General features: G+C 39.0%; 2 protein-coding genes across 4 annotated transcripts in view; both read left to right on the top strand.

Moving 5' to 3' along the window:
- The first annotated feature begins 1,752 nt into the window (after nt 1-1,752).
- On the top strand, nt 1,753-12,312 carry hid1b (HID1 domain containing b). 3 transcript variants are annotated; one of them, XM_043231059.1, is made up of 19 exons: nt 1,753-1,874; nt 2,529-2,678; nt 3,570-3,740; nt 4,177-4,290; nt 5,138-5,244; nt 6,977-7,090; nt 7,159-7,399; nt 7,709-7,765; nt 7,953-8,093; nt 8,412-8,502; nt 8,726-8,877; nt 9,164-9,242; nt 9,321-9,485; nt 9,667-9,954; nt 10,630-10,772; nt 10,857-10,934; nt 11,064-11,155; nt 11,635-11,793; nt 11,876-12,312. In XM_043231059.1, exons 1-19 carry the CDS (start codon nt 1,809-1,811, stop codon nt 11,937-11,939), a joined length of 2,472 nt encoding a protein of 823 aa, XP_043086994.1. In that variant the 5' UTR covers nt 1,753-1,808; the 3' UTR covers nt 11,940-12,312. The 3 variants fall into 3 exon arrangements, with proteins under 3 accessions (XP_043086994.1, XP_043086995.1, XP_043086996.1); XM_043231060.1 differs by having other exon boundaries at nt 9,667-9,909; XM_043231061.1 differs by lacking the exon at nt 4,177-4,290.
- Nucleotides 12,313-13,093: 781 nt separating this feature from the next.
- ush1gb (Usher syndrome 1Gb (autosomal recessive)) overlaps nt 13,094-19,302 on the top strand; it is an 8,910-nt gene continuing 2,701 nt past the window's right edge. The window contains exons 1-4 of the mRNA XM_043231084.1: nt 13,094-13,429; nt 16,510-16,960; nt 17,753-18,322; nt 18,935-19,302. The exon at nt 18,935-19,302 is cut by the window's right edge and continues 2,701 nt beyond it. Coding sequence (XP_043087019.1) covers nt 13,266-13,429; nt 16,510-16,960; nt 17,753-18,322; nt 18,935-19,219 — 1,470 coding nt within the window. The 5' untranslated portion in view covers nt 13,094-13,265 and the 3' untranslated portion in view covers nt 19,220-19,302. The remainder of the gene's footprint in view (nt 13,430-16,509; nt 16,961-17,752; nt 18,323-18,934) is intronic.

Below are 19,302 nucleotides of genomic sequence, written 5' to 3' on the forward strand. Positions count from 1 at the left end.
GTATAGTTTCAAAAGGTGTAACATAAATCTTATCTTATGTACTGTACTCATGCAAAATCCAGTTACTATTGGTAAACATATTCGCCTTGAATATGAAAGTATGCAGTAGAAACATTTGTGCAGATGTGTATGGAGGGTTGTGAGCAACCGTTTCTATAACACCAGAGTTGCCATTGGTGAATTATCTGGTCCTCAAACAACAAAGACAATCCAGCCACGTTCAGAGCACAATATAAAAAAAATTGAGAGGGGCAACTTTGTCTGTGTAATGCTAATATTTAAGATGCAAAAAAATACCGCAATCATTAAAAATAAAGTATGAGCACAAATAACATGACATACATTTATGCAAAAAGAATAATGACATTAAGGTCATCCAGGTATTTGTATGCATACGAAAAAGCCTCCTTTTTTAAAGTATTAATATTGTAGAAAAAGAGTTTCAAAACACAGACCGGGCCTTCAAAGTTAACAACGCAGCAGCATACATAATTAATACTGCAAATGACATGAAAGCATCTGAAGACGCCTCTTGGATGTAGCATGCCGACTGCTTTTGTGGCTCATTTTTGGGTGACACTGACAGACACAGGAAACGCTGGGTGATATTAGATGCCAACTGTTTTTGGAGAAAAATAAACAGTAACATCAACATCACCAGCAATCACTAAAGGGAACGGAATAGCATGAAATAAGTTTATTCAAATTATACCAGTCACATGTAAACAAGACTAATTACAAGTCAACGAGATAAGGCGTCTACGTATGTTTTGCACACATTTTCTGAATTTGAAAATGCGCACATCAACACATTTTGCTTGTAATAATTTGTCAATGTCATCTAATGGTGCTTCTTTTGCAAAAAACTGTTTACCACCTGACTGTAGTGTTAAAATAAATGTTTTTTGACTTATGGAATGATGTTAATCTATGCTAGAAATAATGTCTAATTCTTATATCATTATTATACCAGCAGCTCTGCTGAGCTTATAAACATTGTGAAACTACGAGGATATCTGTACATCTGAACATTCTTGTAAATAGCAATGACTTACACGAAGCCAAACAAACTCAAACTCACACTTGTTTTAGTATGCATTCAGTAAGTATTTACATTCATAATAATGTTAAAATCCAAGAAAAGTAGGCATGTATACACTTAGTAGCCTAATGGTTATTGGTTAGATCTAAATGACAACTTTGTGGATTTTGCTTTTTATGGTATATTTGAGCACAGATGGTTTTTTTTTATGTTACACATCTCTGAGGTAAATATATAGGCCTGCTTACACTAGGGAGAGATAAAATATTAATTGTGTTTTTACTGTAGCAGACCTAAAGCTGCGTGTTATTCTGAGGACACACTCCATTGTATTCAATGTTAGCCACGCCTTTAAAGTAACAGCTTAACATTGTGAGTATGCTTAAGGTACTCGGCTTTTAAAGAGTAATCTTTGAGCAAATATTTACTTCACACACCCGGAAAATACCACGCTGGCATCCTGGTCACGGACAAACGATTTCTACTATGGCTAAACCTCGCCTCGTGCATATGCATGACGTAACGGGAAGATGGCTCACTCCTCCAAACTGATTGGCTAACGGTTGAAATGGGCGCCAATGCTGCTGGCGAATCAACGGATCTCGAATATAAATGCATCACGCGATTGGATGCGCCAGGCAGGTTCACGTCGACGTCAGCGCAGCGTAATTAATATTCATGAGCTAAGCCTTTGCCGTAGTAGGATTGGTTATTTGGCGTCGTGTTCACCTGCGCCACAGGTGCGCGGAGGACAGATCCGAGTGAGATGGGTAACTCAGACTCCAAACTGCATTTCAGGAAAGCTGTGATACAACTTACTACGAAAACACAGGTCAGGTTTGTTTTATTTGACATATGTGAATTTTATAAGCGTTTGTTAAGGCTTAAAAATGTTCCAAAGCACTGTTAAAGTGTAACAGATGGGATACTGTCGCTTGATGCATTTTTCTTACAATATTTTGCGCAGATTAAACTCGTCTGGACGGTTAAACCTAAAACTTGCATTTTAGTTTTAAATCGCGATTTAATGTCAAAGCATTTGGATCTATGCAAAGAGAGAGAGTGAAAAACTTTCTGACAGCTGTAGCATGATGTTTATGTTTTGAATTTGTTCAGTCTGCTTTCTGCTTTTCTAGTTTAAACTGAAGATGTCCTGCTTTAAAACGTCCTGTTTGTGAAGGATATTAAGTTAATCATGATCGCTATAATTCTGTCAACACCCTTTCCTGTAACAAAGAATGGTAAAAGTGAAAGGAAAGCTATTAAATGTTGCATTTTATTAGAAAAGTAGGCATATAGGGTCATTGACATGTTTTGCGTTTATTACAGCTTTTGTGAATGAAGTGACAAGATTTAAAAATATAAAAAAAGATACAGGAAAGATGTCTAAGGGCCAAAGACGTCACCATTTCAGTGCATTTATTCTGAAAGATTGTGTTTTTTTGTTTTTTTTATGAACAATGGATCCTTGATTTGTTTTCTGAAGCCCGTCGAGGCCTCTGAGGATGTGTTCTGGGACCAGTTCTGGACTGACGTCAACTTGACCTCGCAGGATATTTTTACCCTGGTTCCTGCTGCTGAGATCCGCGCTGTAAGAGAGGAGTCTCCGTCCAATCTGGCAACTCTCTGTTATAAGGTACAGTCTGTCCGTAATACAGATCAATAATGTGATTATGAGAGCACCATGAGAGGGGAACACTGATATATGAATGTCCTGTTTGCCAAACTAAAAGCATTTTATTGGATTGTACTGTTTTTAATGTAACTGGACAAACTGTCTTTTCATAACCTTTTGTTAATTGTATACCTTGTATGATTTGTGCAAAGATTTCATAAAATTGTCCTTGATGCATGCATGGCGTTAAAAAGTGAACAAATAACATGTGTTTAGGTCTGTTTTGACTCAGATGAGATGCATAAACATTTCTAGAAAATGCATATTAGAAGAAGAACCTATTTTTTTTTATGAACTTTATTTAATTATTTTCTGTATTTTTTTTGTTAAATATAAATAAATAAATAAATAAATATATATATATATATATATATATATATATATATATATATATATATATATATATATATATATATATATATATATATATATATATATATATATATATATTAGTTTGATACCCTTTTGGACCCAGACTTTTATGCATAATTCTCACGTTTTGTTTTGTTTTGTATAGTCTCAAATTCATTAGTAAAATATATTCAGGCTCTTTCCCATATCTTACATTACAGCTGTTACTTAATTTTATTAATACATATGAATATGCATGAGTATTAATCAAATTTTGAAGCATGAAAAAACTATTTTCATCTAAAAGTGAAAGTTTATTTTTATAAAATGAGTTTATTGTTCTTGCAAATGTTCCAGAGTAATATTTATGTTATAATGTTATCTTTAAAAAAAAGCTTTCAATAATACATTCAAAGGAATGTGTTTGAGTCAGTTGTTTTGAATAAAGCGCTAGTCGCAATCATTGTACATTTTGAAGGTGTTTGTGTGTGTTTTTTGCAGGCAGTGGAAAGGCTGGTGTTGAACGCTGACTCGGGCTGTGTGTGTGAGAGAGACAGGCAGGTCGTGCTGAGCTGCTCTCGTCTGTTGACCCGGATTCTGCCGTATATCTTCGAGGATCCAGACTGGCGTGGATTCTTCTGGTCCACCGTGCCAAAAGTGGGCAAGTCTGCGGTGAGGGAGCTTTCGAAACGGAAAACTCTCTGAATGCATGTATAGGCGCTAAAATAAGACGTGGTTTATCACCGGCGAGCATGAGCTGTGCAAGCGGGTTTTAAGAAATAGTTTGTTTATAAATAGTTTGTGTGTGTGTGTGTGTGTGTGTGAGAGATCTTGTTCTGCGGCGCATTTTTACGGTCTCTGGTTACCAGCTTAAACACTGCTCTGATTGTGTCTGTCTCAGAGATCGAAGGCATATTAAATATCCTGTGATTTAAAGAGATGAAGGGAGCATTGATGATGTGGTTGTGTGCGTGAATCTCTTCAGAAAGCCAATAGCTGCTCAGACGCTCGTCAGAAGTCGAAAAACGTCATGCATGCATTCGTTTTTGTGATTGAAACGTAATGCCTTTGTGAACGTCCTCTTTCATCGGGGTTTGTGTTGATGCAGGACGAAGGCGACGGCGAGAGCTCGCGGCCGCTGGCGGAGTGTCTCCTCACAGCTATTTCTGATCTGCTTTTCTGTCCAGACTTCACCGTTGAGAGCCGCAGCAGGACTAGTGCGGTAACCTTCTCGAGTCTTCCTCGTCTGGAAGAGATTGTGACTAAATAAATCAAATCTATGCTACTTGTACTAGCCCCTAAGGAACACTTATTTGATCACGCAGAAAAAGACCACTGGAATGACACAGAAGTGGTCAGCAATAGTCCATTTTAAAACATCATCTTGAAGCGGTTTGTCTGAAATAGTTGAAACGGCCATTCAACAAAATGAGCAGAAGCATCAAATGGCAGCAAAAAGTAATTTGCAGAAAATGAAATGCATTCGGTAGATTTGCTTTTATCCAAGATTTCATCAGTATGTTTGTTCCTCACGTGATTTAGAGACTTTTGATCTTTTTTGAAGTTAAATATGTACTTGAAGTACCCCTGAGAAGTTAATATTTCAATAATATGACATCATATTTTCATAAATTTAAAATGTAAAAAAAAAAAAAAATACTATTGAATAAATTGTTGTTGTTATTTATGTTTGATTTATTTTAGTGCTGTCAAAAAGAATTATTGCAGTTAACCACATCCAAAATAAGTGTGTTTGTTTACATAGTGTGTGTTTGTGTACTGTATATATTTATGTAATACAATTGCAATTTATATATATATTTATATATATATATATATATATATATATATATATATATATATATATATATATACAGTAGACATTATGTAAACAATTTAATTTTGCAATTAATTGTTTGACGGCACTAGTTTATATATCATTTATTTCATTCTTGGCTTTCATTTATTTCTTTCACAGTTTGAGCAGAAATGCTACTTCTTTCCATCTACAAGTGAATAAATAAATAAAAACGGTGTACTTTATCGACATAAGTTATGTGTGTGTTCAGGATGGCGCCGCTGACATCCAGTCCATAGACAGCTGTGAGTTCATCTGGGAAGCTGGCGTTGGATTTGCTCAGACTCCTCCTCTCAGTCACACCCATGACTCCAACAGGTCAGAGATACTGACCAACACTCTCACCTAGAGACAGCTGCTAGTAGATTGCATGTGACATCCACATCAGTCAGTCATCCACTGCTCTAAAAGACCTTTTGAAATCTAAAGAAGTGCATGCACCACCAATAGTTTGGGAACGCGTTACTTGAACATTTTGTAAGAAGTCATTTATGCTCCCGGAAGCTGCATTTATTTGATCAAAAATAAATGTAAAGCAATGATAGGAAGTTATTTCATATAGTATGTGAATGCAATTGAGTGCTGTGATCATCATTACACCAGTCTTCAGTGTCACAGGATCCTTTAGAAATCATCTTAATGTGCTGATTAGCTGTATTAAGAAACATTCCTGTTCTGTGTCTTTGATTTTTATTTTCAATGTCAAAATAGATTTTGTTTTTTTTTCTCAATTTTCTCTCTCTCTCTCTCTCTCTCTCTCTGTCTCTGTCTCTCTCTCTGTCTCTCTCTCTCTCTCTCTCTCTGTCTCTCTCTCTGTCTCTCTCTCTCTCTCTCTCTCTCTCTCTCTCTCTCTCTCTCTCTCTCTGTCTCTCTCTCTCTCTCTCTCTCTCTCTCTCTCTCTCTCTCTCTCTCTCTCTCTCTCTCTCTCTCTCTCTCTCTCTCTCTCTCTCTCTCTCTCTCTCTCTCTCTCTCTCTCTCTCTCTCTCTCTCTCTCTCTCTCTCTCTCTCTCTCTCTCTCTCTCTCTCTCTCTCTCTCTCTCTCTCTCTCTCTCTCTCTCTCTCTCTCTCTCTCTCTCTCTCTCTCTCTCTCTCTCTCTCTCTCTCTCTCTCTCTCTCTCTCTCTCTCTCTCTCTCTCTCTCTCTCTCTCTCTCTCTCTCTCTCTCTCTCTCTCTCTCTCTCTCTCTCTCTCTCTCTCTCTCTCTCTCTCTCTCTCTCTCTCTCTGTCTCTCTCTCTCTCTCTCTCTCTCTCTCTCTCTCTCTCTCTCTCTCTCTCTCTCTCTCTCTCTCTCTCTCTCTCTCTCTCTCTCTCTCTCTCTCTCTCTCTCTCTCTCTCTCTCTCTCTCTCTCTCTCTCTCTCTCTCTCTCTCTCTCTCTCTCTCTCTCTCTCTCTCTCTCTCTCTCTCTCTCTCTCTCTCTCTCTCTCTGTCTCTCTCTCTCTCTCTCTCTCTCTCTCTCTCTCTCTCTCTCTCTCTCTCTCTCTCTCTCTCTCTCTCTCTCTCTCTCTCTCTCTCTCTCTCTCTCTCTCTCTCTCTCTCTCTCTCTCTCTCTCTCTCTCTCTCTCTCTCTCTCTCTGTCTCTCTCTCTCTCTCTCTCTCTCTCTCTCTCTCTCTCTCTCTCTCTCTCTCTCTCTCTCTCTCTCTCTCTCTCTCTCTCTCTCTCTCTCTCTCTCTCTCTCTCTCTCTCTCTCTCTCTCTCTCTCTCTCTCTCTCTCTCTCTCTCTCTCTCTCTCTCTCTCTCTCTCTCTCTCTCTCTCTCTCTCTCTCTCTCTCTCTCTCTCTCTCTCTCTCTCTCTCTCTCTCTCTCTCTCTCTCTCTCTCTCTCTCTCTCTCTCTCTCTCTCTCTCTCTCTCTCTCTCTCTCTCTCTCTCTCTCTCTCTCTCTCTCTCTCTCTCTCTCTCTCTCTCTCTCTCTCTCTCTCTCTCTCTCTCTCTCTCTCTCTCTCTCTCTCTCTCTGTCTCTCTCTCTCTCTCTCTCTCTCTCTCTCTCTCTCTCTCTCTCTCTCTCTCTCTCTCTCTCTCTCTCTCTCTCTCTCTCTCTCTCTCTCTCTCAGGGCAGAGTTATTGAAGCTTTTATTGACATGTTTCTCCGAGGAAATGTACCAGTCTCCATCCGACACACACAGACTGAATCCCTGGGTCTCGTTCTTTTGCTCTAGAGAAAACAGGTAAAACTCACTCGCTCATTTGTTATCATTCGTAGCTGCTGCAACAGTTAAACTTTGCTCTCTGTCAGACATGCCCTGCCGCTCTTCACCTCTCTTCTCAACGTGGTGTGTGCGTACGATCCTGTGGGGTACGGTATCCCGTACAATCACCTGATGTTCTCTGACCAGCGGGGGGTTCTGGCAGAGCTGGCTCTGCAGACCCTGATCGTTTCACTGGAGCAGGAGCTCATTGATAACTCAAGCACCAGCACCAATACTGACACCTGCTCTGCTGATTACAACAAGAACACAACCGCTGAAGGATGCCAGGTGACAGGACGTTATCAAAAATACATGATATTTTCTTGTAATAAGTTGAGAAAAAAAGATGATAATTGAATGCTTCTCATTAAACGTGCATGTTAATGTAAGTGCAAGAAATGCACAGTAGATACAAATCGTGGCAAATATATTTAGTGGTGAATATATGAATGGCATCCAACAAAATATGCAGCATAATTGTAGTACATTTTAAAGAGGAACAATGACTTTGATTGTCCAGAGCCCGTGTTCAGTATTATGATAGTATTTCAAACGCTCAGCTTGAGTGTCAGATTTTTCCTCATGATTATGTTTCAGGCAACGAGAGGCGAAAACCTGTTTGTAAACTATCTGTCTCGAATTCATAGAGAAGAGGTAAGACAGGAACATTTCACAAGCATTGCAAATCAACCGCAACAGCCCTCAGATTCTACCTTACACGTGTGTTAGACTTTTAATAACACTTTGCTTATGTATTAGTGTAAAGATGTATCCTCACAGGTTATCTTTATAATAATACCTAGCTATATTTTTCTAAATGCATTTTTTTTTTTGCATGTAGGATTTTCATTTTATCTTGCGAGGAATCAGCCAGCTGCTCAATAACCCCCTGCTGCAGACATACCTGCCCCATTCCTGCAAGAAAATCCAGTTTCATCAGGAGCTGCTGGTGCTTTTCTGGAAACTCTGTGACCTCAACAAGGTAGCAGCTTATTTTTGTATTTTACAAAATATTCATAATTTTTTTTGTTAATTTTCTATTTAGTAAAATTTTTATATTTAATATTTAACACTATATATTTTATATATATATATATATATATATATATATATATATATATATATATATATATATATATATATATATATATATATATATATATATATATATATATATATATATATATATATATATTATTTTATATATATATATATTTTTTTTTTTTTTTTTTTTTTTCTTGTGCAGTTCTTATGCAATTAATAAAAAAAATAACTGCACACCTACGTTTCTGAATTTTAGAAGTTCCTGTTCTATGTTCTGAAGAGCAGCGATGTGCTGGATATTCTGGTACCAATTCTATACTATCTCAACGACGCTCGTGCCAATCAGTGTGAGTATCTGAATCAGTCAGTGTTACACGTGCAAAAGAAATTCACCCGTACAGAATGTTTTTTAGTTAAAATGGTATTTCTCATATTTTATTCACTTGTTATTTTCCTGTGCTTTTCATAATTCTTAACCTTAATTCAAGTCAGGTTAATGCCTATTTTAATGTTGTTTTATTATTATGTGATAATAGCCATATATGTCAGTGTATATGCATCTGTTTGCAGCACGAGTCGGTCTGGTGCACATCGGCGTCTTCATCTTACTGCTCTTAAGTGGAGAGAGAAATTTTGGGGTGCGTCTGAACAAACCATACTGTGTGCGTGTGCCAATGGATATTTCAGTGTTCGCTGGGACTCATGCTGACCTGCTGATAGTGGTGAGATGAACACAGATACACGCGTGTGCCATTGTCACATCATATTGGAAATTATAGAGATTTTAAAGCCACAAACGACATTGAATAAAAGTAGTCCGTATGATGTGTGTGCTTCCAATTTTCGAATGCTCTCCAGTCTCACTCACACAGCTGTATATCAAATCTTTGCGCACCACATTTGGTTATTGCATTTATGCATATCCAAAGCTTATAAAAAAACTTATATTTTCAGTTCATGCTTATAAGGTAATAAGATTTGTAGGATGTAAGATTTTTTTATTGACAGGTTTTCCATAAAATCATCACCAGTGGACATCAGCGACTGCAGCCCCTGTATGACTGTCTGCTCACTATTATAGTCAATGGTATGCAAAGTTAAAACGTATGTACACTCTGAGAGATTGTATTCACTTCCTGATGAGTCAGTGCTGTTGTGTTTTCAGTGTCTCCTTACCTGAAAAGTCTGTCTATGGTAGCAGCCAACAAACTACTACACCTCCTGGAGGTTTTCTCAAGCCCATGGTTCCTGTTCTGCTCACCTGTTAACCATCACCTGGTTTTCTTTTTGCTAGAGGTTTTTAACAACATCATCCAGTACCAGTTTGATGGTACGTTGCTTTCAAAGCTTCATCACTAATGAAGCAGCAAAAGTCTGTCTATTTGCATGCAATTATTTTTGCCCTATAACATGATTTCTGTGGCGAACCTTGCTATACAACCCTAAAACCTTGCTCTTTGCAGCTAAGTGATTTTCATAAGCACTTGTATTCACCTGTCTCTTAAAATCAGGTAACTTTAACCTGGTGTACGGCATCATTCGCAAGCGCAACCTCTTTCACCAGCTGGCTAACCTGCCTACGGACCTCAACTCAATCCAGAAAGCCCTGCAGAAGAAGAGCAGGAGCAACAGCACCCATAATGCCGTCTTCATGGAGACCAGCAACTCATACAACACTGCCTGTAGCGAAGGACCGTATAAAAGCACACCGGTCCAAACAGGCACTCTGAACGCAAGCTTGAAGGCCATGCCACGTACGACTATGACTTCAGCATACACGGTTGCATTCTTCCATCTCAGTATGTTAGTCCAGTAGCTGTTTTCATTCAGTTTTATGCAGATTTTGATTTAAAATGATTTATCCAGTGCATAAAATCATAAAATATGCATGCAATTTAATATACATGCAACTGAAGCCGACTATTTCTTTATCCAAAAGATTTGGATGCACATTGAAGTGCGACCAAAAAACTCATGTGACTTCAACAGAACATCTGATTAGATGCATCTTAAATATTGTTTCAGTCATCTGTCGTCATAATTGTTAGTTATAATTACCTTCCCCTCACATGATCGCATTTTCAAACACAAGATAGCATGACAATGTTTACAGCATTCCATCTGGACATTTTAAAGAACAATTATTACATAGAAAAATAGTCAAAAAACCACATGGGCTGGAAATGTGGAAATATGCAATATTCTTACTTGATTTAATTTGCAACTTAATTTAACTTGTTCAAATTTAATTTGTTGCTTTATTAAAATTCTATAAACATTTTAATTTCAAGATATTTAACTGATTTACTTTTTTAAATATCACATGAATGCATTTTGGATTTTTTTTTTTTTTTTTTTTTTTGGTGCATATGTATCAGTTTTGTTCTTCGGCTTATTAAAACCCTTGCTGCTGGCATTTACAAATGCATTAAAAAAAAAAAAAAAAACATCTAAATTGTTGGTTTATGTTGTAGGCATTGATAAACTAACAGAAACGTCACAGGTGTGTGAGGACGGAACCACGCTGTTACTGCAGCAGAGCGACTCGACCCACAGCCAATCAGATCACAGCTCGCAGGTCAGAGACCCCGAGCCGGTCTCAAGTGAAGATCACAAGGTACAGCATCGCCGATGACCTTAACGTTTAATCTGTGTTACGTGATTCTGTTAATAACCGTAAAATGTCTTATTAATTCGTTAGACGTCTGAAAAAGAGAATTGCGATGGAAGTCTGAAACGTGTGCCGTCTTCGTCGGACTGGGCTGCTACTCCAGACTGGGTCAGTCATGAAAATATTTATAAACCTAAGCTTTAATACACTGCAATGTTTGTGAGAGCACTTTTCAGAAATAAAAGGCAAGTGTGTTTTCCTCTCTCAGACCTTCATTCTGATCACGCTCTCTTTCAGGTCCTCTCCTGGAAGAGCAAACTTCCTCTGCAGACTATAATGAGACTCCTGCAGGTGCTGGTGCCTCAGGTGGAGAAAATCTGCATAGACAAGTGAGACGCACGCACTCAGAGAGTTGATTTTGTGAACACGCACACACTTTTACATCCACACGTGATCTACTAAAATAAGGAAGTCACAGCCGCATTTACAGAAATCATACACACTGTGTGCGAAACTAAACTATACCACAAATTAAAGACATTTAAATAGATGTGCATATAAGAGCTTGACTAGATTGTGTTGCCAAATCTTGCTAGAAAATTAAATGGTTTTATTAAATTAAATCACTTATTGCCCATTACTGCAGTAGTTGGTATTAGTTTTGTTTATTAAATATCTTGTTTATTTCAGGGTAACAAATAAATCATGGTTACTATATGCATGCCAGGGTTACTATAAACCGTGCAACATTCCGTCGTGTTGATTTTAACGCGTATTTTAATTTAGTTTAGTTTGTATTAGTGTGGCGTTGAACCCTACAGCATGTGAGGAGCTTGAGCTGACCGAGTGAGGACGCTCTTTTCTGCAGAGGTTTGACGGACGAGTCTGAGATCCTGAAGTTTCTGCAGCACGGGACTCTGGTGGGTCTGCTGCCGGTTCCTCATCCCATCCTCATCCGCAAGTACCAGGCCAATGAGGGCACGGCTCTGTGGTTCCGCACGTACATGTGGGGCATCATCTACTTGCGGTGAGTCCTGCTCAAACGTGATGTTCTGTACGCGTTTACTCTGCTGAAACACGGTAAAAGTTGCTTTTCTTTCTCGTTTTAGTAACGTGGATCCTCCTGTTTGGTACGACACTGACGTCAAGCTGTTTGAGATCCAGAGGATTTAATGACACCGGAAGAACCGACTCGACTCGATTTCTCCAAAATCACACATCCACTAAGATTTAATTCAAATGTACGCTTTCTCTCTAAAAAGTAATTTACTGTAAGGTTTTGTCTTTCCGACCTTTTTTGTTGTAAATATATAAATGAATGAATTTAAACTGCCCAGTGAAATACTTATTTCTGATACATCATTTTTTTTATGAGTCATGAGCAGGTTTTTTTGTTTGTTTGTTTTTTTAAGTTATTTTTACTGAAATAGTGTTTTGTGTGTGGGGGGTGTGAATGAACTCTGTATGTAAACTGAAGCAAAAACCTAATCCTGTAAAAGCTGGAAATGCTGCATGTATAGAAACACTATAAAACTCTTGAATGCCATTTGGTCTACTTTTTTGTATGCAAATCAGAAACCTTTTAACATGAAATGCTGCATAATCTCTGAATATTTTGCCTCCGAATAATTAGCAGGACAATATTGCATTTAATGCATCGTACATTGGTTGAATGGTAAAAAGTGTTTCTAGCTATTCTAGTGCTTAAAAGAGAGGACTCGGAGCAGTAAGTGATTTGCAATGTCATCCACAAATTAAATCAATGGAAAATCATTTTGATTAAAGTTAATGACGTTAGAATAGCATGCACTTTCAATAGAAGTGAGAATGACAAGTCCGGGCTTTCAATAGTGCTTTGTCCAAAAGCAAGACTGCGTATTTAATCAGAGCTGCTAGATCGAGGTTATTCTGAGGTCACAAGCTGGGTTTGGCTCTGTTTAGACTGGATTAGTTCAATGTTTGTTGTATATTAAGTTTCTCGGCTGTAGGGAGGAGGATGCATGATGCCTCAAAGGAGAATAATAGAAGTTTAAAGGCTGGATGAAAACATAAAATAGACACACACACACACACATATACACATATATATATATATATATATATATATATATATAGGATAGTATATTTTATATATATTATATATTATTCAACACAGGAAGTATGCAGCGTGTTTATTTAGTCATTTTGTTTGTTTTTATCTAAATGCAATTGTCTTTCCCGTCAAATCATTACATCATACCCTGCATCAATATTCATCAGTCTGGTAATGTAATTGTAACAGTGTGATTTTACCTGAATGTGTCACCGAATTCTCATCTGTCAGGTGCGCGCTGACCGGAAGTAGGCGTACTCAGTCCAAGTCTCCTCCCATAGCAACCGCGAGAGCGTGCCTGCAGTCCCTCGAGCGGAGACTGCGGGAGCGCACGTGAAGTCTCGCCAATGCGGCACGCGCCAAATGAGCGTCCGTGAGCCGGGATAGAAGGGTCAGTCGCCGTCGCCATGAACGACAAGTACCACCGGGCGGCTCGAGACGGCCACCTGCACCTGCTGAAGGAGGCGACGCGCAAAGACCTGAACGCGCCGGATGAAGATGGGATGACGCCGACGCTCTGGGCCGCGCACCACGGCAACCTGGACGCGCTCAGACTGCTGGTGGCACGAGGGTGAGCGATGCGTCAAATATTCATGAGGAATATTGTAAACTACGAATTTAATACAAGTGATGTACGTCAATAATAGTTTTGTGACACTGGACCACAAAACCAGTCATAAGGCTATTTTTTTTATGGAAATGCAAACATCAGCTGAAACCTAAATAAGCTTCCCATTGATGTGTGGTTTGTTAGGACAGCAAGAAGATGTCTAGATAAAGTTCTTAGCAGTGCATATTACTAAGAATTTAGGATATTTACAGTAGGAAATTTACTAAATATCATCCTGTAACATGCGTTTTACTTAGCTAATGTTTTTTGGCATAAAAAAATAGTGTATTTTTTGCTATTGCTGCAAATATAGCCATGCGACTTACGATTGGTTTTGCTGAATGTCAAATTACAGAAGACCGTTGTTATTGAGAGTCTAGCCATGTTCTTTTCAGGAATATCTAGTCTCGTAACATCTGTAAAGCTTTTGCATTTCACGTTGTGTGAATGTAGTGTTCATTTTGCTGACAGTGTACCGTCTGAAAACCTTAACATGAGAAAATTTCTTTAATTCGTTCCACTCGAGGCATGTAATTCAAAGAGTTTATGCATTTTTAAAATAATTAATATAATATACAACGCTCTCAGGTCTGGTTATGTTTTGGCATATGCCATTTCATTAACAGGATGGCGGTTCTGTGTTCTCCTGTATCAGATCACATCTGCACTGAGATAGTTTAGCTCTCCACCCAGCCGCTGATGGATATCTGGACTGTTTTATATTTGCATATTTACTGTCCTGGGCTAATTAAAATAAAGGTCACCCGGGAGAACAGTCACCACTGTTATTACTGCTTAAAAGTACTAGGTCTGTATTCAATTATAAATTATGAACTCTGCATGCAAAAGAGTTGCAGATGCTGCAATAATCTGTTATGTCGCATAAATCTGAAGCATTCAGCTCAGTATAGATGGACCAAATCTGACCAAATATGAAAATAGTCTCTTTTTTTGCACACTCATGTTGTTCCAAAATCAGTTCTGTTGTTTTGATTTAACACATCAAGGTTCTTCAAAAAATATATCCTTCTGTGTTCCATTGAAAGTATCATCTTATGGGTTCCGAACATGATGGAAAGGAAATAATAGCAGTTTTCTATTCTCTGTTAGAACTGGCTTTAGGAGAGAGCAGTAGTTGTGTTCTTTATCAAGTCATTAGGTAATTAGATCTAAATAACCTGGCTCTTATCTCATGACCAGGTTAATAATGGAAGCTAAATGTTCTGCTCTGTGAACACCCTGACTGTTCTCTAATTAGTGTTCTGCATCAGTCCCTCCAGATCTCTGACTGGACCAGATCCACGTTCACAAAGAGAGACGACTTCGGGCCGTGAAATGAGTTATTATGACACGAAGTGTGTGTTTAGGACAGAGGATCGCTTTGATTTTCATAGTCTGGCCGTTTATTTGGATGTGAAAATTTTGCCTTTATTTTTTATGGAACTGGTTTTATTCTATGAAACCGATTTGTACTTTGGTAAACCATGCTTAACTTAACAGATTTATCTATTTCTGAGTAGAACAAAATATTCAGCAAGAAAAAAATCGTGGTAGGTGCTTGCTTTTATCCACTGATGAATTATGAAAAGTGGGCATTAGATTAAGTAACAGAGTCAAGTGGTTAGAGGGGGAGGTATGTTATTATTATAATATTTAATATGGCATTTAAGTAGCAATTTTAGTAATGCAGATTTTTTAGTAGCTGAAAGCATGATTATTTTGGCTTTTTCACTATAGGAACAATCAATGATAGGATTGAAAAAACAGACTTTGCATCACAAATTTAAGCATAATGGCCTCAATATGTCTGGAATACAGATGCTAAACGCTGTGCTATGTTTCTAACAAACAGTAAGTCTTAATACATCTTTAGAAAAAGCTCAGGGTGGATTGCACATTCATGGAGAGGAATTTTACACATGGCTAGAGAGAGAGAAAGATGTTAATGTTCACAGTTAAAGGTCAGCATAATGAATTAAGGCTATTCCTCTTCCGCCTGCCTGTTTCCTTGGCTGTTGGCATTTTGCTAACTTAAATGTCAGCACATTATATACCCAAGTCTTTCACATTGTGCTTTCTGTTGTATTTTAATCTTGTTACCCTAGAAGTGTTTCTGCACGGTCCCATAAAACCTCACATAGTTTCTTCTGGTCTCTGCCAATGGGTGGTTGCCATTTATTCCTCAGCAACTCTTTTCCGTTTTTAAAATATGGTGTGTGAATTTCAGGCTAAAAGAGACACTGAGTGTTTGGACTGGCTTATGAGCTTTGGTGAGGGCTGACCGCTTATTAAATGTTCAAAGTATATTCAGTATACAGCACCATTTCATTGCATTTGTCTTGACTAAGGTCTGTTGAAGGGCCACTGAAAACTTAATATAATCTGTTTAATGTTCACCATGTAATACTAAGCTACAATAAATGGGGTTTTGCACTTGTGCTAAATTACCAACATTGCGCCTCTTGAATGAAACGCAACCAGAATGAATTGCATGTAGAGTACGGTAGGTAATGAATACTCCAGGTCTCTTTCAATGCAGATGATGAATGTATTACATGGTGCACAGTTTTTAATGACTTGGAGAGGTGAGTCACAAAGGCAGTGTGCATAGTGTGTGTACATGTGTGTTACAGTGGGTAAGTGGAGCTCCAAAGCATCATGTTACGTATTCAGATCGACACCTCGCCACACAACAGAACATGAACGCATGCACTCATGCACCGATATGCACATGTGCGCAAACACATGTATTCACACACCTTATATTTTCACTAGAAATTGATTAGTGTATTGGCTTGGCCAATTAATCAGGCAGTATTTGGCCATTTTGAGCGCATTGACCAATAACCATTTAGCTGAAATATTTAGTAATCTAATTTATCATTATTGATTTGTATTATATACTTGCCATCAGCCACCCTGCTCTCTAAGTATCAGTCACTGACAAACCTGTATCCGTTACCCACACATTTTGGCAATGGAACTTTGTAAACTATAGAATTAACCAATAACCAATCTGCTGTTGTTTTGTTGGTCCACAGAGGAGATCCAGATAAATGTGATATTTGGGGAAACACTCCTCTTCACCTGGCAGCAGCTAATGGCCATCTCAACTGTCTGTCCTTTCTGGTGTCATTTGGCACCAATGTGTGGTGCTTGGACAATGACTACCACACGCCACTGGACATGGCAGCCTCTAGGAGCCACATGGACTGTGTGCGATATCTGGACACTATCGCTTCCAAGCAGATCACCATCAACCCCAAACTGGTGAGCAAGTTGAAGGACCGTGCCTTCCGTAATGCCGAGAAACGCATTAAGAACTGTGAAAAACTTCAGCGCAAGCATCACGAGCGCATGGAGAAGCATTTCTTGAGAGAGAGTGCTGCAATGGACACATCGGATACAATGAGTTACAGCAGTTTCAGCAGCACCCTAAGTCGAAGGATCCCTCAGTTCAACACCCTTGACTCCAACATGACATACTCGCAGGTACTGTGCCTAAACATAAAATGAGAACTAAAAAGGCATAGAGCCAGTAGAACTCATTATAAACCCGTTGCTTCTTGGACTAGGTCAGTATAGACAAGCAAGTAATAAAGCTCCATTTCAAAGCTAACCCTAACCTTATAGGGCCTCCGGTCTTAATCAAACACACCTGAAACCAGCTAATCAGGTTCACTAGAAACTTCTAGGAAAGTGTGTTTGGGCATGTTGGAGGATGTTGGCCCTCCAGGACAGGACAACCATGAATAAAAGTGTAGCATATTACTAGTAAGACTGTAGCCTGGCTCAGTCTGCATTTTCAGTTTATCCCAAAGGTATTTATTGGGGTTCAAGGCAGAGGTCAGATGCCAAGATGATGATGCCCATGTGCCCAAAGGTCAATAAAGAATACAATCTTTATTGACCTTTGGGCATATGGGCATCATCATCCTATTATATTCGTATCCTATCTTTGTAAAAATTATTTCCCATGGTGCTTGCATGACTTGACCTTATGCTCATTGGGAAAAAGGTGTAACTAAAATATGCAATCCTGTAATTAAGAAGAGAGTGTCCATATACTTGAGCTCTGTTAAACACAGTGGATTGTAGCATTTGCTGGTTCAGTGATATATTACCACATGATATATTATCATTACTGCAAATCCTGGGATACTGCTTTGACTAGTTTCCTAGGAGTAGTCAGTCTTTAAATAAGGTGCCTAAATGTGTGAGAGGCAAAGTTTTTATACAGTGTGAAGTATCATAAAGTATATGACAATAAACTTCTCCTTACAGGCAACGCTTCAGTCTACAACTAGAGGCCGGACAAAGATTCAGCGGCGTCTTGAGAAGAAAAAGCAAGGTGACGGAACTTTCAAGATATCCGAAGATGGGCGACGGAGCATTCGCTCACTCTCTGGTCTTCAGCTGAGCAATGATGTCATGTTCTTGAAGCAGGGAACATATGTTGAGCGACGCCAGCAGTCCAGCCCTCGGCTCAACATCCGTAACATGTTTTCTGGTAAACAGGACATCAGGCCAGATGATGATGATGATGAGGTTGACACCGTTTCTAGGGCACTCAGTGATCCAGGTCTGTACGATGCTGCATACTCGGAAATAAGTACAGATTCGGGTAGGGACTCCTTGTTCAACCGCCCAGGACTCGGTACTATGGTATTCCGTCGGAATTATGTGACTGATGGGTTGTTCCGAATGGGTCGGAATGAGGGGAGTGTGGCGGGTAGTGAACCAGTGGGACGGGTACCAAATGTCCGCTTACGTGGGAGATTGCCCCTACGATCTCCTAGTCTTGATGAAGTCAGCATTGGCAGCTCATTAAGTTTCCAAGAGAAGAACTTGCAGGTACAAACAAGAATCACCAGACAAATTCTTCTTGTTCTTATTAATCCTTACAGCAACTCTCTAAATCAGGGCAACTTCAGTCCTGGAATACCGACATCCTGCAGAGTTTAGCTCCAACCCTAAAAAAAAAAAAAAAAAAAAACACTCGCCTGCTTGTAGCCCTACTGATCCTGAAGACCTTGAATTAGCTTGTTCAGGTGTGTTTGATTAGGGTTGGAGCTAAACTCTACTGGACAGTGACACTCCAGGGCCGACGTTGCCTACCCCTGCTCTGAGTCAATTAGTGCTAGCTTCATCTGATTAGTTTAAAGTTAATGCTAATGATATACCTGTCAACTTTGAGAAATTGCCATCAGCAGGCAACATGACTGATCTAAAATACCCAGATAGAAGTCTGTTGCACAATCTCAATGGGAAAGTGCCCAAGCAAAATTTATAAAAAAAAAATTTCCCTGTGCATCATCAGTTTCAGCTTCTTTTCCGATCTAACCTATCTTGAGGATTAATAAACATTTATGTGTGTTTGATTTGGGATAGAGATGAACTCTGCACAACAATGTTGGTTCTCCAGGCTGTTCTTGTTTACTGTTCTTATGTGATGCCATCCTGTAGGAATTGCCATGGGAGGAAGGAGACCTGGGTTTGGAGGAAGAGGATGACGAGTTTCAGCCATCTTCTGCACCTTTAGAAGTGTTTCTGGCATCTCAGGGACTGAGTGACTTCCTCTCTATCTTCCATCGAGAGCAAATGGACCTGGATGCATTGCTGTTGTGCTCTGAGCAGGACCTCATAAGCATTCACATTCCACTCGGACCTCGAAAAAAACTACTAGATGCATGCAGCAGACGCAACAATGTTCTGGACGAAGCTGATGGCATGCAGGACACTATGCTCTAAATTGTGAATGTCTGTCCAAAATTGAATGTGCGGTCTCGTTGCCTGCATAAGGAGTTGTTTTTAAAGTAGCATTCTATTGAACT

This window comes from Puntigrus tetrazona, unplaced genomic scaffold (genome assembly GCF_018831695.1).
Source record: "Puntigrus tetrazona isolate hp1 unplaced genomic scaffold, ASM1883169v1 S000000283, whole genome shotgun sequence".
Lineage (NCBI taxonomy): Eukaryota > Metazoa > Chordata > Actinopteri > Cypriniformes > Cyprinidae > Puntigrus > Puntigrus tetrazona.

Excerpts from the sequence above, each read along its gene's own strand:
- hid1b (XM_043231059.1), top strand. The coding sequence starts at position 1,809 with ATGGGTAACTCAGACTCCAAACTGCATTTCAGGAAAGCTGTGATACAA. Across the intron at positions 7,400-7,708 it reads CAACCGCTGAAGGATGCCAG|GCAACGAGAGGCGAAAACCT; the intron begins GTGACAGGACGT and ends ATTATGTTTCAG. Across the intron at positions 10,773-10,856 it reads TCTCAAGTGAAGATCACAAG|ACGTCTGAAAAAGAGAATTG; the intron begins GTACAGCATCGC and ends TTAATTCGTTAG.